This window comes from Neolamprologus brichardi, chromosome 17, assembly GCF_056152115.1.
Source record: "Neolamprologus brichardi isolate AB-2024 chromosome 17, ASM5615211v1, whole genome shotgun sequence".
NCBI lineage: Eukaryota > Metazoa > Chordata > Actinopteri > Cichliformes > Cichlidae > Neolamprologus > Neolamprologus brichardi.
The window spans coordinates 21,387,756-21,407,950 of NC_142120.1; the positions used below are offsets into that span (position 1 = coordinate 21,387,756).

The 20,195-nt window shown below is 43.2% G+C and overlaps 1 protein-coding gene across 1 annotated transcript; it reads left to right on the top strand.

The window, feature by feature from the left end:
- Nucleotides 1-13,056: 13,056 nt before the first annotated feature.
- On the top strand, nt 13,057-19,078 carry LOC148097925 (overexpressed in colon carcinoma 1 protein-like). Its single transcript, XM_087831102.1, has 5 exons — nt 13,057-13,158; nt 15,275-15,299; nt 15,417-15,452; nt 15,609-15,685; nt 19,008-19,078. The coding sequence occupies exons 1-5, from the start codon at nt 13,089-13,091 to the stop codon at nt 19,055-19,057; spliced, it is 258 nt and encodes an 85-aa protein (XP_087687228.1). The 5' UTR covers nt 13,057-13,088; the 3' UTR covers nt 19,058-19,078.
- Nucleotides 19,079-20,195: the final 1,117 nt, after the last annotated feature.

Below are 20,195 nucleotides of genomic sequence, written 5' to 3' on the forward strand. Positions count from 1 at the left end.
ATATGTCAGTAGATACATATGTCACAAATAAAAGTGTCTTGTAAATTATGTTTTTGTAAAGGATTTTCTCCCCAAATCTCTTACATGCTAACTGTAACGTGTTATTTCTGCTAAAACCTGAACTTAAGTGTTTATCTGTTTTTCTCTCTGTTTTAGATGCAAATATCAATTTGGAATTCTGCCTCCAAGCCAGAATTGCAGGAATGCACATGTTTTTCACTGCCCTCTGTGCCCACTTTCAGCCCTACTGTCACGGCAAAGATTGAGGAGCAAATAAATGGACACATTAAAAATCAAAGGTATGTTGATATTAAATATACCTCATAGTTAAAGTTATAAATATGCACTTCTTTTCAGCACTTCTGCAGTCTCTTTGTTGACTTAAAAGTTGCTTTTCACATTGTACAGTTCAGTGCATTCATCAGCAAGAGAAAAAAGTGTGTTTTCATAAAAAAAAATTTCCTGTTCACCACATTTCTTGACAGCTCTTGTGATCCACACCATTTTGCTTTCATTATGAGGATGGCTTGGATGTTTTTGTTAATATGTACAATCTGATTGTTAGATAAACTGATTGCATTCTATACAACTACATTTAAATTACATGTTGTTGTTTTTTTCTTCTTTTTTCTCTCTTACAGACAAAATGATATGCCGGTGCACTTTCACTGCCCTGTCTGTAACATGACAGTCATACAGCGTGAGGCATTTATTGTCATGTCAGCATTCAGGCCTGCTCCCCACTGAACTCTCCGTGGAGCCCCATCTCCCTCTCGATGTCTTGTCTCCAGCATCTAAACCATTTTCTGAATCTTCGGTAGAACATTCATGTGCTCTACCCTCTGTGCTAAATGGAACTGTGGCTTGTGGAAAGTCCATGAAAATGAAATGCCCTCACTGTGGTCTTAGTCTTCTTAAAAATAAAATTCAAGGCTCACACAATGAGGAGGCATTCAAACAGATCAATAGATGTTTGCCTGGCCTGTCATCTGCAGTGTTTTTGTGTAGAGGGACTTCTTCCTCTTTGTTTTCCAGTTTGCCGAGGACATGGAGCTCTTTTTAAAAGCATGTGCTGACAAGCAGGGACTACGGGTCAATGCAATGTTTGACGTTTAACGGACAAATGAAGGCACTGGCTGTTTGTTTGTATTTTTTATGTGTTGTTTTTTCCAGTGTACAGAATTCCAATTAAACTTATTATAATATGTTGTTCACTTGTTTCCATGTCCATACTTATAGTAAAAAATTTAAGTGTAAATGTAACAGCATTGTTTATACTTGTAACTTCAAAATAAAAAGCTTACAGTTGCTATTAACATTAATGTATTACCTCGTAATCAGTAATATTCTTATACATTTTACACATTAACCCTCTGGGCTCTATCCTGGCCATTTGTGGCCACTTCTTCTTCTTTTTTTCTTTTTCTTTTTTTTTTTTTTTACCATTTTTGCTGTGTTAATGCAAATGGAATGAAAGGGTCTAGATTGTTTTCAGCTTTTGGCTACTTGAAAAGCATTAGGACATTTTTAAATTCCTTGTTATTGACAGTGCTAAATCATGCAATTTCGGTATAATTGCTTTTATTCTAAACTCAACACATAAAAATTATGGTTGTTGTTTTGGGGTTTTGTCTTTTTTTTTACCAAATTACATCATTTGCCCATTTTTGGCCAAACAACCAATTTCATGTAATATTCTTAGTTTCAAATAGGGGCGTTTGATGGCTTACTACACTGCAGTGGACCAAAAGAATAACACAGGTTTGATCTTAAGGATCTAATAGTTGTGTGTTGTGTGCAAGTTAGACTGGAATAAATTATGACGCATCAAATATTACACAGGCTGCAGTGAATTTCTGTTGATATGGGCTATTGAGCTTTGAGTTTCCCAGTCAAACCTATCTTTGAAGCACATGCTAAAAACACTTTTACTCAGGTACTTTTCATAACAAGACACCATAGCCAAAATATTAACTCTCAAAAAAAATTCAAAGCTGCAGCACATACAGCAACAAACACTGTTAGTAAACGTGTCCTGGAGTTTATACAGGTGCAGAAAGTACTACTGCTGTAAGTAAGCCTAACAGCTTCCAGATCACCTTTTTTCTGTAAAGATGGCAAGAAGGGCATTACTGCTCATTTCTACAATCTCTCAAATCTTGGAATACAATGCCTTTGTCCCATGAAAACCACTTCACAGTAGTAGGAGTCCACTAAAACCTACAAATGAAGAGTGATCCTGGAAGAAATAGGGTGCACACTAGTGACCTCAACAATTGCAAGACAGCCTTGTCCCCGATGCTCATATGAAAAAAATTTTTATAAATAGGAAGATTTATAAAACCATTAGGACTTTATCACCTTTTTATCTAAAAAATGACTGGTAATACATAATAATAATAATAATAACAACAATAACAACAACAACAATAATAATAATAATAATAATAATAATAATAATAATAATAACAATAATAATAATAATAACAATAATAATAATAATAATAATGCATTTTATTTGAGGGCGCCTTTCAGAAACCCAAGGTCACCTTACAAAAAACAAAATTAATAAAAGGAACAATAGTCATAAAATACATATAAAATAAGTTAAAATTACAAAACAGAGCGTGACAATGGATAAAATCAGCATTAAAGCGAATAAGCCAGTTTAAACAGATGTGTTTTGAGCTGTGTCTTAAATACGGAAAGGGAGTCAATATTTCTTAGTGCAGGAGGAAGAGAGTTCCAGAGCCAAGGAGCTGAGCGACTGAAAGCTCTGTTCCCCATAGTGATAAGGTGTGAGGATGGAACAGTAAGATAAATAGCAGATGATGATCTGAGAAGGCGGGAAACAGTGGTGATATGGAGCAGGTCACACAAATATGAAGGAGCAGATTTATGGATACACTTGTATGTAAGAAGTAAGATTTAAAAATTTATCCTGGCTTCTACGGGCAACCAGTGAAGCTGCTGAAGAACTGGGGTAATGTGAGCTCTTAACGGAGTGCAAGTTACGACCCGAGCTGCAGAATTTTGAAGGAGCTGGAGTTTATGAAGGGACCTTTTAGGGAGACCAAATAGGAGGGAATTACAGTAATCAATATGGGACGTAATAAGACTATGGACAAGGATGGCAGCAGCATGGGGAGTAAGGAAGGGACAGAGTCGGTTAATATTACGTAAATGGAAGTAAGCAGACCGGGTTATGTAATTAATGTGAGACTGGAATGAAAGAGTATTATCAAGTATGACACCCAAACTCTTAACCTGAGGGGAGGGAAGGGTAGGAGAATTTTCCGTGTTAATGGAAAAACTGTGGGATTTGGTTAAGATAGATGGTGTACCAACAAGTAAAACTTCTGTTTTATTACTGTTAAGTTTGAGAAAATTGGAGGAGAACCAGGATCTAATCTCAATAAGACAGTTTGAGAGGGAGGTAGGTGGGAGGGATGAATTGGGTTTAGAAGAAAGGTAGAGCTGGGTGTCAACGGCATAACAGTGAAAATTGATATTATATTTTCGGAATATATAACCAAGCATATAAATAGTGAATAAAAGAGGCCCTAATACTGAACCCTGGGGCACACCAGCAGAAACAGGATAGAGAGTTGAAGAATGGGATTTAAATTGGACAAACTGAGTGCGGTCTGAGAGATAGGAGGTAAACCAGGCAAGGGGGGTATGACCAATGGAAGCTAACCAGTTCAGGAGAATATTGTGAGAAATGGTATCAAATGCCGCACTAAGATCAAGAAGGATGAGGATGGATAGGAGACCAGAATCAGCTGCCATCAGAAGGTCATTGGTAATTCTTAACAGAGCAGTTTCTGTGCTATGATTGGGGCGGAAACCAATATATAGCCTAACTGGCATTTAAAGAGTTAAAAAAAAACTGTAGATAAAATTTTGATTTTGATGAAAAGGACTGGTGCTAATTTAAAGAGTCAAGGCAGTAAAAGTAGATAATGTTTTAATAGATATACAGTTTATAGCATTTTGTGAACATACACAAAAGGTGGCCACTCTCTGAGAGAGAGTTTTATATTTTTTGCTCTCCTTGAACAAAAATAATAGTGCATAATAATCAATGTTGACATTAATCAATTAGATGTCCCAGACTCTACTATTGCCAACTTTAGTAGCCAACTTTATTTTTTACAATTATTATAGATGTTTTAAGGCTGTAAAACCCCTCACTACATGCTTTATACACTTTTCTCAGACAGGCATGAACATTTTCACACTTTTCTCTGTTGTTTAAACACTCTTAAAGTTCAAACCTTTGTAGGAAAATAAGTCCAGTATTATAGAATGAAAAGATTTTTTTTTTTCATTGCACAAAATATAATGTACAACAAATATGGCAATCTCTACAAAGATTTTTTTCCCAACTTGAAATAGTATCAGAACAGGCTGTATTCCAACATATAGAAGATAGATAATGAACAGGAAGTACAAACAACAACAAATAAATAAATAAAACAAAGACAAATCCCAAACAAAAGCAAAGAAAATTAAAAAAAAAAAAAAAAAAAAAAAAGATAATTAAAAGACATAAAAGAGGTTATACCTTAGGGGTTTTCTAACAGATCTAGTTCATTAATCATATGATACAGATCCAGAGCTTGTTTTTTGTCCATAAACTTTACAGATGAGAGGAAGAGGCAGAGTTCTTTGTGAAGAGTAAAAAAGGACAGCTTTGTTTTCAGAAAATGACATTTGTGAATGAAGAATTTACCCATAATAATTATTACATTTAAAACATTTTCCAGCTTCTTTTCTTTTCTTAGAGATCCAAAGATAATATAATTTTTAGAAAATTCAAGTAAGTTTGGAATCTTTGGGAAAACAACGATGGCAGCAGCTGCATAGTTTTAATATTACTCTTTCTGGGTCACAAAATAAACTTTTAAGATATTTTCAGATGAGAATGTATCTGTGTAAACTTCAAATATCTGCTCGATTTATCAAGATATCACATTTTTGCAAAAGTGCTCCGACGTTTTCAGAGACGTCTGTTACCCACCACCTCAATAGCAGACCAGGAGGTCAAGGCTCACTAGAGCAGCAAGAACAGCGAACTCCCAGCACATCGTTTTTAAACCCCCCCGCGCTCTTTCACTACTCAGGTTAAACATGATATATTAGTCACTTAGATGTTATGTTTGGCGTTTTTTCAGTGTTTTATTTGTTCCCCAATAAATCGGTTTGGCTGAGATTAAACTTATAGTTTTCACACAGCTGAATAAACGTCAAACAGAAAACTGATTAAACAGAAGTGTGAGATGGTAGAGGGACCAAAGAGCAGACAGCTGAGTTTATTAAACTCCACCGAGACAATCTGCAAATTTCATTAAAAGTTTTATCATCTTGTCTTTATTTTTAGTTAGCACATACATTGGCTTGCAAAAGTATTTGGCCCCCTTGAACATTTCCACATTTTGTCACATTACAGCCACAAACATGAATCAATTTTATTGGAATTCCACGTGAAAGACCAATACAAAGTGGTGTACACGTGAGAAGTGGAACGAAAATCATACATGATTCCAAACATTTTTTACAAATAAATAACTGAAAAGTGGGGTGTGCGTAATTATTTGGCCCCCTGAGTCAATACTTGGTAGAACCACCACAAAATGTGGAAAAGTTCAAGGGGGCCGAATACTTTTGCAAGCCACTGTACCTTAAACACTTAAAGCTGTAAGCGAGTGATAGTTATATAAGAGCAGGTGTATGCTGGTGCAATAAGCTGTATGTTTTACGCTCAATTGATGCATAATCTGATTATTCGACTAATTGCAAAAATAATCGGTGACTAGTTGACTATCAAAATAATCACTGCTGGTTACCTGCTGCTGCTGATGTCATCATGAGCACTTCAGGAGCAACTTGTTGATTTGAATTACTGTTAGGCAAAGGATTCATGAAGAAATCTGAAATATGATTTTGCACTTTTTCTTCCCTAAAAGAAAATGGAGAAGAGATAGAAATAAAAAAAACTTTGTATTGATTTATTTTTTCAACAGTTGATGGAAATGCTGGTTCTTTCTGACTCACTCCTGTCAGCCGGTGATCAGCTGATCGCCAGCTGATCACGGGGCCGGGTTTAAAAGAGAGACGTCACCCACCTGTTCGCCGCTCAGACATCGTTCTCCTCATGTCAGAAGCTCCAACTCTTTGCCGACATCAGTGTCCGTCTGATTCAGCAACCGTGAGTGTTTTTCCTCTCGATTCTTTTTCTGTAACGCCAGTCCGAAGCCACGCTTCGTGCACTGATCGTTACTAGATTAACTGCGTGTCTGTTCCAACCCATCGCTAGCCTTCCCCGCGTTTGGGTCTAGCCAGCACGCCACACGGGCACGCCGAATTACCGTGCGTAGTCCGCCCGACCGTGACAGGATGTCTGAGCCACGTATAGACCCAGCGGAATTCGAACGGCTGAAAGCTGAAGTAATATATCTTCGCGGTGTGGTAGATCGGATGAGCACAAAAATGGAGTCTCTCACCGAAAACGTCCTCCAACTTTCCACTTCCGTCACCAAGCTGCAACGTCAGCCAGCGCCGGTGAGCGCGGAGCCCCGGATCGGACTACCAGATAAGTGGAACGGAGTTGATGGCCGGCCTGATGGGTTGCTTGCCACTTTAGACATGCTGTTTGAATGTCAGCCCACTAAATATGCCACCGCCCGTGCAAAAGTGGCAATGCTGACTTCTCTCTTGTCTGGCCAGGCTCAGGAATGGGCCGCGGCCCTCTACAACAATAAATCTGCGCCTTGCAATGATTATGCCCTGTTCATGGAGGAATTAAAAAAGACATTTGTCCCCCCGAGCAGTGAAGTGGAAGTGGAGTCACAGCTGCTTCATTTACGCCAAGGCAGTCGACCTGTCTGTCACTTTGCCTCCCAATTCCGTACCCTGGCCGCTAAGCTGAAGTGGGGTGACGCCTCTCTACGCTCCATTTTTCTGGAGGGACTGGCTGGTTACATCCGAGATGAGATGACCGGCCGTGAGGCCCCCAAGACTCTGGATGAGGCCGTGGACCTCGCCCTGAAGATCGACCAACGAGTGATGTCGTGGCCTCGCCACACCCCCCGGGCCTTCAAACCCTTCCAGCCTCAGAGGGCCACGTCTTCGCAGTCTCCTCCCCCCTCTGAAGGAGCCGCTGCTAGCTCAAGCAGTGCATCCAGCGAGGAGCCCATGCAGCTGGGTGGACTCCCTAAGGGAGAGAGAGAGAGACGCTGGCGTGAGGGCCTCTGCGCCTACTGTGGATCAGCTCGACACCGTCGTCCCCAGTGCCCGCTATGTCCGGGAAACGACGACGCCAGGTAGGCTGCAGGGGAGTCCCACCTGGCCCTTCACACTTCTCTGGCCCCTCTCGTTTTCTGTTACCAGTAACATTCCACCTGAAACACCGCCAGTTCTCTTCTGAAGCCCTCCTGGACACCGGAGCCGCTGAGAACTTCATCGACCAAACACTAGCCTCCCGACTACGCATTCCGTTAACTCCTGTTGATCGATTCCTCCCGGTGACCTCAGTAGACGGGCGACCCCTCCAACCCTACCCGATCCAGTTCCAGACCCAGCCGGTTCGCATGTCTATTGGGGATCATCAGGAGGAGATCCGGTTTCTTGTAGTCTCGGCCACTACCTCTCCTCTCATCCTTGGATACCCCTGGTTCCGTCAACACGACCCCCACATCTCCTGGTCTTCCTGCCAGGTCCTGGATTGGGGTCCCCAGTGTCCGCGCCGCTGCCTTCTCTCTCGGACCCAAAAGGACCCGGAGTCAGAAGAGGCCTCATCCCCGGAGCCCACTGATCTGGATAAGATCCCTCCGGCTTACCATGACCTATCTGAGGTCTTCAGTAAGAGGCGAGCCTCTACTCTACCGCCTCATCGCCCCTACGACATGGCCATTGAGCTCCTCCCGGGAGCGGTCCCTCCTCGTGGTCGCCTGTTCTCTCTGTCTCCCGCAGAGAATAAGGCCATGGAGGAGTACGTTGCTGAGGCTCTCCAACAGGGCTTTATTCGCCCTTCTACTTCTCCTGCTGCTGCTGGGTTCTTCTTCGTCAAGAAGAAAGATGGCGGACTCCGCCCCTGTATAGACTATCGGGGCTTGAATAAAGTCACCGTCAAGAACCGCCATCATCTTCCTCTGCTATCCACCGCACTCGATTCCCTCTCCCAGGCCTGCGTCTTCACCAAACTGGACCTACGCAGCGCCTACAATTTGGTGCGCATTAGGGAAGGGGATGAATGGAAGACGGCCTTCATCACCCCTCACGGGCACTGGGAGTACCTGGTGATGCCCTTCGGCCTCTGCAACAGCCCTGCTGTCTTCCAACATCTAATCAACGACGTCTTGCGGGATATGCTAGGCCGGTGGGTGTTTGCTTATCTGGATGACATCTTGATCTACTCCCGCACCGAAGTGGACCATGTTCGCCATGTGAGGGCCGTGCTGAGCAGGCTGCTCGAGTACCAGCTGTTCTGCAAACTAGAGAAGTGTGCTTTCCATCAGCAGTCCACCTCCTTCCTAGGCTTCACCATCTCCTCTGATGGCCTGACCATGGACCCGCAAAAACTCCAAGCCGTGACCCAGTGGCCTCAGCCCTCCAGCCTTAAGCAGCTACAGAGCTTCCTGGGCTTTGCCAATTTCTATCGGCGTTTTATTCGGAATTTCAGCACCGTTGTCGCCCCACTGACATCCCTCACCAAACCAGCTAACCTGCCTAAGCCCTTCTGCCTCTCCCCAGGCGCAAAACGGGCATTCCGCGACCTCATCCACCGGTTCAGTACGGCCCCCGTCCTGCTCCACCCTGATCCTGCCAGAGATTTTGTGGTGGAGGTGGATGCCTCCGATGTCGGCGCTGGCGCCGTCCTCTCTCAACATGGTCCGGATGGAAAACTTCACCCATGCTGCTATTTCTCAAGGAAGTTTTCGCCCACGCAGCAACGGTACGGAGTCGGGGACTCGAGAACTCCTGGCCATCAAGTGGGCCTTAGAAGAGTGGCGGCATTGGCTCCTGGGGACGAAAGACCCTTTTCTGATCTGGACTGATCACCAGAACTTGATCCATATTCGGTCTGCCAAGCAGCTCAACCCAAGGCAGGCCCGTTGGGCCCTGTTCTTTGAGCCTTACAATTTCCACCTCGCCTACCGCCCTGGTTCCAAGAACGCTAAGGCAGACGCTCTGTCCAGACAGTTCGCCCAGGATGGCCTCACGTCAGACCCTGGACCTATCCTACCTTCTCAGTGCTTCGCAGCCCCCCTTCGGTGGCCCCTGGAGGACTCTATCCGGGATGCCCTGACCGCCGAACCGCCTCCGCCTGACACCCCTGCTGGGAGGCTCTATGTACCTTCCCGGTGCCGTCAGGAGGCCTTGCTCTGGGCTCACTCCTCCCCGCTCTCTGGTCACCTGGGGCCTGACAGGACCCTGCAACTCCTCCGTCGTGCCTTCTGGTGGTCCTCCATGGCCCGGGACGTCCGTGAATTCATTTCCGCCTGTGACACCTGTGCTCGGGCCAAGTCCACTCCACTCAGCCTCCCACTGGCGACCTTCACCCTCTCCCTGTGCCGGGACGTCCCTGGTCCCATGTCGGCCTTGACTTTGTTACCGGCCTCCCATCCGTGGGCGGTCTTGACACCATCCTCACCTTTGTAGACCGGTTTTCGAAGGCAGTGCACCTGGTCGCCCTGGCTGGCCTCCCTTCTGCCAAACGGACGGCCGAGCTCTTCTTGGACCATGTCGTCCGGCTTCACGGGTTCCCCAAGGACATTGTCTCCGACCGGGGGCCCCAGTTCACCGCCAGGTTCTGGAAAGCCTTTTGCCGCCTGATTGGAGCCTCTCCCAGCCTCTCGTCCGGCTATCACCCGCAGACCAATGGGCAGGTTGAACGGACCAATCAACAGCTGGGGCGCTTCTTGAGGTGCTTCGTCTCTGCCCAACCGTCGCTTTGGCCTCGTTACCTGCTGTGGGCTGAGCTGTCTCATAACCTTCACGTCTCTTCTGCCACCGGTCTCTCGCCCTTTAAAACCTGTTATGGTTTCCATCCTCCTATCTTCGGCCATCAGGAGGTGGAGGTCGACGTGCCTGCTGCTGAACAGATGGTCCGCCGCTGTCGTCAGGCCTGGATCAAGGCGCGGGCGGCCATTTCCTGAGCCAACGCTCTGTACGCCAAGCAGCATCGTCGCTGCCATCGCCCGGGTCATCCTTTTCAGCCAGGGGATCGCGTCTGGCTCTCCAGGAGGCACCTGAGGCTCCGCACCGAGTCCAGGAAGCTCACTCCCAGATTCGTTGGTCCGTACGAGATCACTGCCCGGCTCAACCCCGTGACTTACCGTCTCCGGCTTCCGCCCGCCATGAAGGTCCATCCGGTTTTCCACGTCTCGCAGCTTAAGCGGTGCGTTACTTCCTCGCTGGCGCCCCCCTCCCCGGCCCCGCCCCCGCCCAGGTTCGTCGATGGGGGTCCTGTCTACACTGTCCAGCGGATCTTGGATTCCCGTCCCCGGGGTCGGGGGGTCCAGTATCTGGTGGACTGGGCTGGCTACGGTCCTGAGGAGCGCTCCTGGGTGCCGTCCCGCTTCGTCTTGGATCCCTCCCTCATCTCGGATTTCCGTCGCCGCCGTCCTGGACCGTCGGGTGCCGGTCGTCAGGGGGGGGGTCCTGTCGGCCGGTGATCAGCTGATCGCCAGCTGATCACGGGGCCGGGTTTAAAAGAGAGACGTCACCCACCTGTTCGCCGCTCAGACATCATTCTCCTCATGTCAGAAGCTCCAACTCTTTGCCGACGTCAGTGTCCGTCTGATTCAACAACCGTGAGTGTTTTTCCTCTCGATTCTTTTTCTGTAACGCCAGTCCGAAGCCACGCTTCATGCACTGATCGTTACTAGATTAACTGCGTGTCTGTTCCAACCCATCGCTAGCCTTCCCCGCGTTTGGGTCTAGCCAGCACGCCACACGGGCACGCCGAATTACCGTGCGTAGTCCGCCCGACCGTGACAACTCCTACTTCCCACTGCAGCACATTCATGACAATACTGCCCGCCTGTGTCCTTAATGTGGAATTACACTTTGGGTTATGTGTTCTTTCGCTAAGATTTCTATTGTTTGGTCAATTTTCCTTTTGTATCTCAGATTGTTCTGCACCCTGCTCTCATTTACAGCCTCTGTTTCCTGGAATTAGGCAGATGTGTGCAGCTGGAAAGCTTTATGATTGATTATTATTTCTCTGCTTAAACAATGTTGAACTCTTTGTATCGATACCTGAATGTCTTTTGCATTGGACGAGTTTTGCAGACAAGCCCAAGAATGATGCATGACAGCAGTTCGTGGATGTAGCCAGCATGACATCATCTTTGCAGCCTGAGCGTTAGCATTGATGGCGTTGGCCATGTTGAATTTTTAAGCAGAAGCCTTACAGACAGCGCTCAGCTGCAGCTGCACATTATTTTAAACAAAATCCAAAAAGATGCATTATAAAATAAATTTGCTCTCTAAACAGCTGTTATGAAGAGAACTGTCCACAGAGGTTAAAACAGTTTGGGTATTGGGCTGTAAACATGTTTATTCTGCTGTAGCCCTCAAGTAGTCATTATAGGAACTGCAGCTTTGGCTTCATTTTGCAGGTCTGAAGGTTGTTTGTTTCAGATCTGCAGAGAAAGAGTGTTTTCATCAGTGAACATACAATAGAGCTTGTAATTCCAAATTATTCACCCTTAAGACATCTTCCTTCCTTCCTTTTATTTTTAATTGTTCTGACCTGTTTTTCTGGTTCACTCTAATGCAGCCGCTGAAGGAGCGTGTCATCCTTGTTTTATTATAGTAGCAAAATCTTATCATCAAATCTTCCAAACTCGGCACGCTGAAACTTTTTGGTGAAGATGAAAAACTCTCAGCACAAGTCCAGAAGTCATTTTCCACTTCCTTCTGGAGACGGCGAGAACAATCAATTATTTCCTGAAAGTCACTTTGCTGTCGCCTATAATTGAGGTGAGAGCAGCAGCGAGGCTGGATGTGAGGTTAGAGTGTGGGTGGCATGACTCATTGTAGGTTTAAGCACAGAAGGAGCAGTGAGGAAGGAGGCTGGAGGCCAAGAACAATAATAAAAGCACTTCCGAACAGACTGCTTTCTTCTCGACAACAGCTGACGTCAAGAGCCAGACACCACAAATCCGACCTGCTCAGGGAACGCTAAACACTCACTGCAGGCTTATTGTTGGCTTTATTTTTAGTGGAAGTTTTTATCTCCCACTCTGTGACCTTTGGGTGGTAATGAGGAGCATTCACAACAAACATCAAAATGAATGGAGGGTCCCAAAATGTCCCAAATGTTTTTGACATCTTGGAGCTGAGGTGATAAAATTCCATCTTCCAGGTTGTTTTAAGAGGTTCTAGTAAAAAAGCTGTCATACCTGTGGACTTTGCAACACAAAAAACAACTTTACAGTGTCCTCCATTTTTGTTTAAGGCCTGAAGTTTGTTTTGCACAATGTGCTGGTTTGAGGTTTTATTTTGGCAGTTTTGGTGATAAATTGCATCTCTTTGTGGTCTCTGTGGCCATTTTCTGTCTGTTTGTGGTATTAATTTTTGTATATTCCTCACACTTTGTTGTCTTATCTTGTTTCCCTTTCGTGAGTTGTCCTTGTATATTTTTCAGATCAGGTTCCCCAGTCCTGTTCCTGGTTGGCCTGACCAGTAACCGATCTATGCTTTAGGTGTGCTTCCCGCTCTTCTGTCACCACTTTCCTCTAATCCTGTTTCAGCTCCATTTGAGCAGAAATGCACCAATTAAATCAATTCTAGCTGACTTTGATCTGCTTCCTCCAAAACTGCGCAGAGATTTTAAAGCACACACACTCTGAAACACACACTTGAAGTTCTACTCCCTCAGCAGCAGGGGTCAACACACTCTCCATCTCTCCTCCCTCCCTCCCTCCCTCCCTTGCCATCATCTAATCCTCTCCACACTGGGAGCTTCAGCTGAGAGTAAGAGCGAGATAAGAGACATTTTTGTCCTCTCTGTTCAGCTCACTCTTCTCGCTCCATTTCTCCTCTCGCTACTGTTTTTTCCTTTTCTTTCTGAAATGGGATGTGGAAATTCCTCTCCAGCCAAACACATGACTAATAACAACAGCAGCAGCAAGCGCAGCAGAGGTGAGGACACTGAAAAACTGCACATACTGTTAGTCATATGGAGCAGCTGGCAGGTTTAAGGTGTCTTATTTTGCCTTTAGAGTTACTAAAGGTGCTTTAGTAACTTTTTTATGTCCTGCAGGTGTTAGCGGTCCAGTCTGTAGAGTTTTTGACTTTGGAAGCTGTAGGAGGTGAAAGCAAAGTCCACATCTGTCTGCTCAAAATCAATTAAAGTTTTCAGGGATTTCTGACACTCCTGGAAATGCTGGAAAGCAATTCATCTGTAAGGTTTAAGTTGCAGTTTGTGGTGTTTGCTGTTTCAAAGTTCACTTGTGCTTTTACTTAACTATAATTAAAAGCAATCAGGATCGACTGATTGTACTTTTTATTGTTATTATTTGGGTTGTTTCAAAATAATTTAGTGTGTGATTTTAGTCATTGTGCGTGTCTTCAGGATGGTTTTGTGAGTAATTTTCTGTTAGTGTGTTTTTTTATTATTATTATTATTATTATTTGTTTTCGGTCTCTTTCTGCTGATTCGTCTCCCATGTTGGTTGTTTTTAAGCGTCATGTGAGTCACTATCTGATGGACTGATATCTCTTTATGACTTACCTCATTTTCCATCTCATTTTGGGTTGTTTTTTTTTTTTTTTTTTGCTTCTTGTGCATTTTCTGAAACTCCTGGTTTGTTCTCTGAAGGGAGGGAGAATCATTTCCATTTGTTTATGTCTGTCTGTCTGTTTGTTAGAAGTCTAGAATTTGTAGTTTTCAAGATATTATGTTCAGGTTTTATCTGATGATCGATACCAAGAACAGCTCGAGCTGATTTAATTTTGGTGAAAATCTAGTCGAGGTCACACCAGATGTAAAAATCTGTAACAACTGTATATTACCCACAATTTTTCAAAGATCGTCTTCAAACTTCACAATATACGAGGTCTTGGAGAACTTGAGTAGTTAAGTTGGCTAAGGATTTGACCTTGATTGTTAGTGCCCAAGGTCAAAGTTGCCCTTGAAAAAAAGAATTCAAGAAACAATATAGAGTAATATATCATATTAAAGGGCATGGTGGGAGCTGTGCAACACACTTTTTCATTTTTTTAATAAGACATCCTATGACATCATAGTGATGTCAGACTTTCACAGAGTCACACACTGCATGAATATAGATTAAAATCTCGAAGCCAGTTCTGCTCAATCATCTGGGTAAAGATAAAAAAATATATACCTTTTAAGTATATAGAGCTTCAAGGTCATAGGTCAATGGTCAGACATCAGTGTGTTTTTTAGAAAACAGGCTGATATTGTCATGAAACAGTTTTGATATAACCTTTGTGGGGTGGGTTGGTGTTGTCTTTGAACTAATTTGTCTCCTCCTTTTTTTTTTTTGTGATCTTGTTGTGTCTCCTTTTTGTTGTTGGGCATCTTTGATACTGATGCACATGTTATACAACAGTTTAATGTGAAATGCTTCACATTTTTATTCCCAATAAAATATTAGAATTATCTGAGGATTAAGTATGGGGACCTCATACCCTAAATTTTGAACATAAGAACACTGGAAAGGAAAAAAAAAAAAGGTAATGGAGAAGGAAACGAGGAAAGAAAGAAGGAAAAAAGAAAGAAAGGAAACATGGAAGGATAGGAACAGGGAAGAAAAGGAAAAAGGAAAGAAGGAAGGATGGCAAGAAGCAAATGAAGAAAAAGAATAAAATAAAGGGAAGAAGGAAGAGAGAAAGAAGGAAGAGAAGGACGGACGGAGAGAAATGAGAGGGAGAAACTTTTAATAATCAAGATTTAATGAGAAAAGTTTATAAAACACGACAGAAAGATGAATGTGTCAAAGTGTCAAAGATCATTTATCTGGTGAGTAAATTATTGGTGATTGTTGAGCTGTCACAGCTGTTTGAATCTGACTTTTGAAAAACAAATCATCAGTTTTTCCAGTTTTCACCACAAATACCCAAAGTAAAGTTTTCATGCCTGTCTACTTTCTCACCGTGGCTCTTTGCTCTAGATAAAACAAATACTGAATTTTCAGTGTGTGAAAATGTCCAAATTGTTTTTTTACAAAGTAATTTCAGTGCAGGAATGAATTTAACTCTCGATTGATCTCGTTTCTGTCACTGACTTCAGATCCTGCTGAGTTTTCATCAAAGCTGTGAGTAAAGTTTCAAACATATTTTCATCTTGAAACATGTCACTGTTGTTTGACCTTTCTCTCATGTTGTCTGTTAACGTAAATCAGCTGACTCTGTGCGTGCGTGTGTGTCGGCAGATCAGTTGAGTCAGTGCCAGAAGATGACAAACGGAAGTCAGTCATTCATTTTTCATTATAAAATCTTTTTATCTCATTCGTCACAGTTATCCAATATATGTCTAATGAGCTGATCTGTGCAGCTGACTTTGTGTGTGTGTGTGTGTGTGTGTGTGTGTGTGTGTGTGTGTGTGTGTGTGTGTGTGAGATCAGGAACTATGGAGGTGTGTACGTGGGGTTGCCTACAGACCTGAGCAGCATACCCCAAGTCCAGATTGGCTCACTCAGAGGTAACACATCCACGGTATCAGCTGATCGCAATTTCATTTTTTATACTTATACAGCATCATTTCACATCAGCAGTGATCTCCAGACACTTTCATAAGGGGTAGATTCTGCAACATCAGATTGAGAACTCCAATGATCTCACCCATGAGCAGCACCTGGTGAAAGTGAGGAGGAAGGACTCTTTTTAAACTGGAAAAAATTTGTGTAGAGAACTCAGACTGTAGAACTAGTTTGTCTTTGCAGTATAGCAACCTCAAGACATCCAGATCTAAGGCTACTTTCACACTGCAGGTCTTAATGCTCAATTCCGATTTTTTGATCAAATCCGATTTTTTTGTCTGTTTGTTCACACTACAAATAAATTGCGACAGCAAACGCGCTCTAGTGTGAACCCTCAAAGCGGCGCAAAACAAGACGTCACACACAACGCGCTCTGTTTAGACCCAGAGCAAACAATATTGTTTGACTGATGCCCCTTAATATAAAGACTTCGGACTTCGGATTTTTTCTTTAAGTTATTTTGTTATTTACACAATAATGTAAATAACCTAATAATTATCCTTATTGCTGTTTTAGAGAGGAGCGTGCTTCAAAGGATAGTTGCAGATTTCTGTCTCACTCCCGAGGCGTAACATGCCGACGTTTTGTCACGTCCCGGGGCGGTCCTGAGGAACGCAAAAGGAGATCTTCGGCGTTGTTATGGTACGCGGCGGGTCATGGGCGAAATCCAGTGCAATGACGCTCCCGCGGTAATAGACGTTCCAGCCCTGTATTCCAGCCCTAAACCTAACCTTATCCCTAGCCCTAACCATAACCTTTTTCCTGAGCTTAACCAGGACTTTAATGATGTTAAATAGCCTGTTTCTAAGTGATTTGAAGAAAAAGAGCGAACATGTGTAGATTGAGTCCATATGGTTCTCATATTTCCTCATTTTTTCCGAGGTCATTTAGGAACGTGGTGGGTAGCCGAAAACGTAATATGTTGACGATTTGTCACCTAGCGTAAAATGTTAGGCTTTGGGAGTGAGAACGTGTTGCTGTCAGAATCTGCAGATTATGCAGTACAAATAAAATGTTCACGTTTCTCCAGCGTTGTCTACGCTGGATGGCCAGGAAGCGTTCACGATGTCTTCTCTGGCGCTTCTCCGGAGCTGATAATTGGGGTCTGTCTTGTGTCAGTGACTAAAAGACGGATTTAATGCGACATAACCATTCAAACAGCGGTCGCTTTCTAAAACATCGGATATATATCGGATTCAGTACCACAGTGACCCAGATCGGAGTTGAAAATATTTGTGCCGTTCACACTGTCATACCATGATCGGATATGGGTCGCATAGGGTAAAAAAAATCGGATTTGATGCGCTTTCGCCTGCAGTGTGAACGTAGCCTAAGCTAATGTTTTCCCACGGGTATCTACTTTGGGACCTCTTTCATTTCCTATTTTTTGGATTTGAGTAAGGACGTTCAAGCAGAAAGACACCTCTAAGCTGATACTCCCATTTATAGACATGTTTCATCTATCCCACAGCAATGTCACATTGCATTTCATTCATTTAAATTGGATTAACTTAAATGGTTTTCTACACCTGGATTTAGTTTTCAGTGGTCTACAGCTGAAGTGCTTGCTAAATACAGTACTGTGCAAAGGTTTTGAGCCACCCCTCATTTATTTGTTCTGATAGGAAAATGGGTGCAATTATTTATTTTATCGTCAACTTTATTCTTCAACAAAGCCTCAACTGTCTAAGGTAGCGTTCTACTAATTTTTTTAAGTGGTCTTGAGGAATGGTTCTTTAGTAATCAAAGCTCTTCTTTCGATGTTGGCTCCTCATTGTTCTGTTCTCTGTCAAGATAATTGCTTTAATAAAGTTGAGGTCCAGGCTAGGGAGGCCAATGCATGACTGATTGTGTTCCACTGTGTGTTTTTCTATCCACGTGTGATTTTACTGTGTTTAGGTGTGTATTTAGGATCATTGTCATGCTCACTGTAAATTAGAAGCTTTCCATATGATCTTGGATGGTGAATCAAAGTCTAATGGTACTTTTCTGTATTCATTATTCCACCATACTCCAACACCAGTGGCTGCTCACTGTTACACCTCTCTCCTGACCTCCTCTGTACATACTGATGATGATTAGAATCAAAACTTTCTGATTTGGGTTCATCTCTCCATCAGGGCTTAAATGGTTTCAAATAGTCCCACACCTCTACAGTTTATTCCTCTTGTTTAAGGACAAACTGCACCCTTCTGATGAGGTATGCAAGTCTTCAGCTATCAGTTCTTTGGGAATCACCTAGTTGGTGTAAAAATATTATTTTATGTCTGTTAAATTGTGTTATCTTTGGCATTTTTTGTAAACGGAACTAAATAAATGAAAACGAATGTGTCTCTGTAACAGGCTGCTAGTAACGAGGTGTCTAAAGATTGGTTTCTTGCTAAGTTGTCTCATGAGTTAGGTGGCTTTTTATGCTTAAATGATTAATAGGTCAGATTTCAGAGGCTTAACAAACAAAACAATTCCTCTGAAAATGTTCAGGTACAAGAAGTGGACTGAAAATGAGGAAAAAAGAAGCCAATGTCCAAAGAAAAAATTTTGAAAGACTCACAGAAAACCTGGAGAACTACTGGTAAAGGGCACTTTAAAAATTAGTCTGACTGCTTGGAAAGAATATATAAAGAAATGAGGGGTGGCTCAAGACTTTTGAACAGAACATAATGGAAGCTGTTTCAAAACCAGGCGTGTTCAAATCCAATAAACTGTGACATACAGGTGATCTAAACCAATTGAATATAATGACATAAATGATTACCAGACTAAGTCTGACCTCCTTTGACCTTGTATGAGTTTCTATGCTCTGCGCCCTGGTTTGTTTGCTGTGGGGTTATGATGGAGCTGTTGTTCTGTTTTGAGTAGGAGCAAAAAAACTGAGTGCAATGCAAAGTATGAACACATAAACAAGGAGGAACCACAGTGCCATAAACTTAATGTCTCTGCCCACATTATATCCCAAATATGATCAGAACTCATGACAAGTAAACAAGCACATCCTCAATTTCCTGTTGAATCTTCAGGGTCACGAGAGCCTGGGAGAGAGAGAACTCTGGGCACGCTGTGTGTTCGTTAGCCTTTTATTATTAATGTGTGTGTGTGTGTGTGTGTGTGTGTGTGTGTGTGTGTGTGTGTGTGTGTGTGTGCGTGTGTGTGTGTGTGTGTGCGATGTCAGCTCCGTATTATATAATGTAGTGATGCTATGAGTGCATTTAACATATTGTTTGAGTGTGTGTGGAAGTTAATTAATGAACTCATCCTCTGCTGCAGAGCCTCCGAGAGACTCGGTGTCCCTCAGGAAACCGCTGTGGGGGGACTGACTCTGGTTTTAATGAAGAGCCAAGCCTGTGCATGCTTCACTGTGTGAGTGACGACCTCCTCTCGTTCCTCTCCACAGTCTCATTAATGAGAGCTGAGATTTTACATCAGTGGTAAAAGGGCCATACCAGTGTGTCTTTGCATTGTACAATTTTGCCATCATGCACCATTAAAGAGTGACGTGGATCCTCAACTCAAGGCTCGGGCAGTATGATGATACATTAGGGTATTTAAAACATTTTAATGCAGCCAAAAAACAGATATGGACACAGTGTTATGCACTGTAGTGCATGAAAACACCATCAGAGGGCAGTAACATCGCAGCTGAGCTCAGTAAGCTGTGAAAGACTTGTGAACAAAGTACAAGAGGTGAACTGTTCAAGAGTAATCCAGGTTTAATAAAGTGTTAAAAAAAATATTTAAAAAAAACAACATATATAAAATATAGAAAAACTGTTTTTTATACTATACTGTATTTGTAAGGTATAAAAATAAAATGACACCAGTAAAGACCTGAAAAGTATGGAAAAACACACTTTGAAATACAAAGACATGGCAAAAAGGTGTAAAAATGGCAAACAGACTAAAATAAGAAAGAAAATACCAGTAATGACCTTTAGGACACACTGACATCCAAACTAAGAGCTCTGTATAGATCGAATGCTGCCCATCAAAGCCTATTTCAGTCTGTGCTTCTCTGTGAACTGATAGGTACAGAGGAAGAATGGGAAACGAAACCCTGCAGGCGTTCATCAGCTCCTCTGTGTTGTCATCAGGAACCCACCGAGTCTCCACTGAGCAGCAGCAGCACCCAGCAGAGCCAATTTCATCTCTCAGCGTCCCCTCAGAGGCTTGAATGGGATCAACTCCACCTGATTCAGCTGACTGCGGCGAACCTGACAAACTGGTTAGAGAGTCCAGACGTAGATTTGGACTTGGACATTCAAATTGGTCAGTTTGCTGCTCAGGCGACGTAACACTGCAGGCTTTTTATTCCAGGCGGATGCACCAGTGGGAGCTCAGCATTTGGCCTCATTGGAGTGATTGGTAGCTGCCAGCTGTCCCTATTACATTTGTACAGTTTTTGTGAATATTATAGCATGGCTCCTCTTGTCATTGAAAAATTAAGTCATTAGGTAT

What these genes read in the sequence shown, in the direction of transcription:
- LOC148097925 (XM_087831102.1), top strand. Translation starts at nt 13,089, where the DNA reads ATGGGATGTGGAAATTCCTCTCCAGCCAAACACATGACTAATAACAAC. An exon ending in CAGCAGCAAGCGCAGCAGAG is followed by an intron (nt 13,159 to 15,274) that starts GTGAGGACACTG and finishes CACTGACTTCAG; the next exon opens with ATCCTGCTGAGTTTTCATCA. An exon ending in GCTGAGTTTTCATCAAAGCT is followed by an intron (nt 15,300 to 15,416) that starts GTGAGTAAAGTT and finishes GTGTGTCGGCAG; the next exon opens with ATCAGTTGAGTCAGTGCCAG.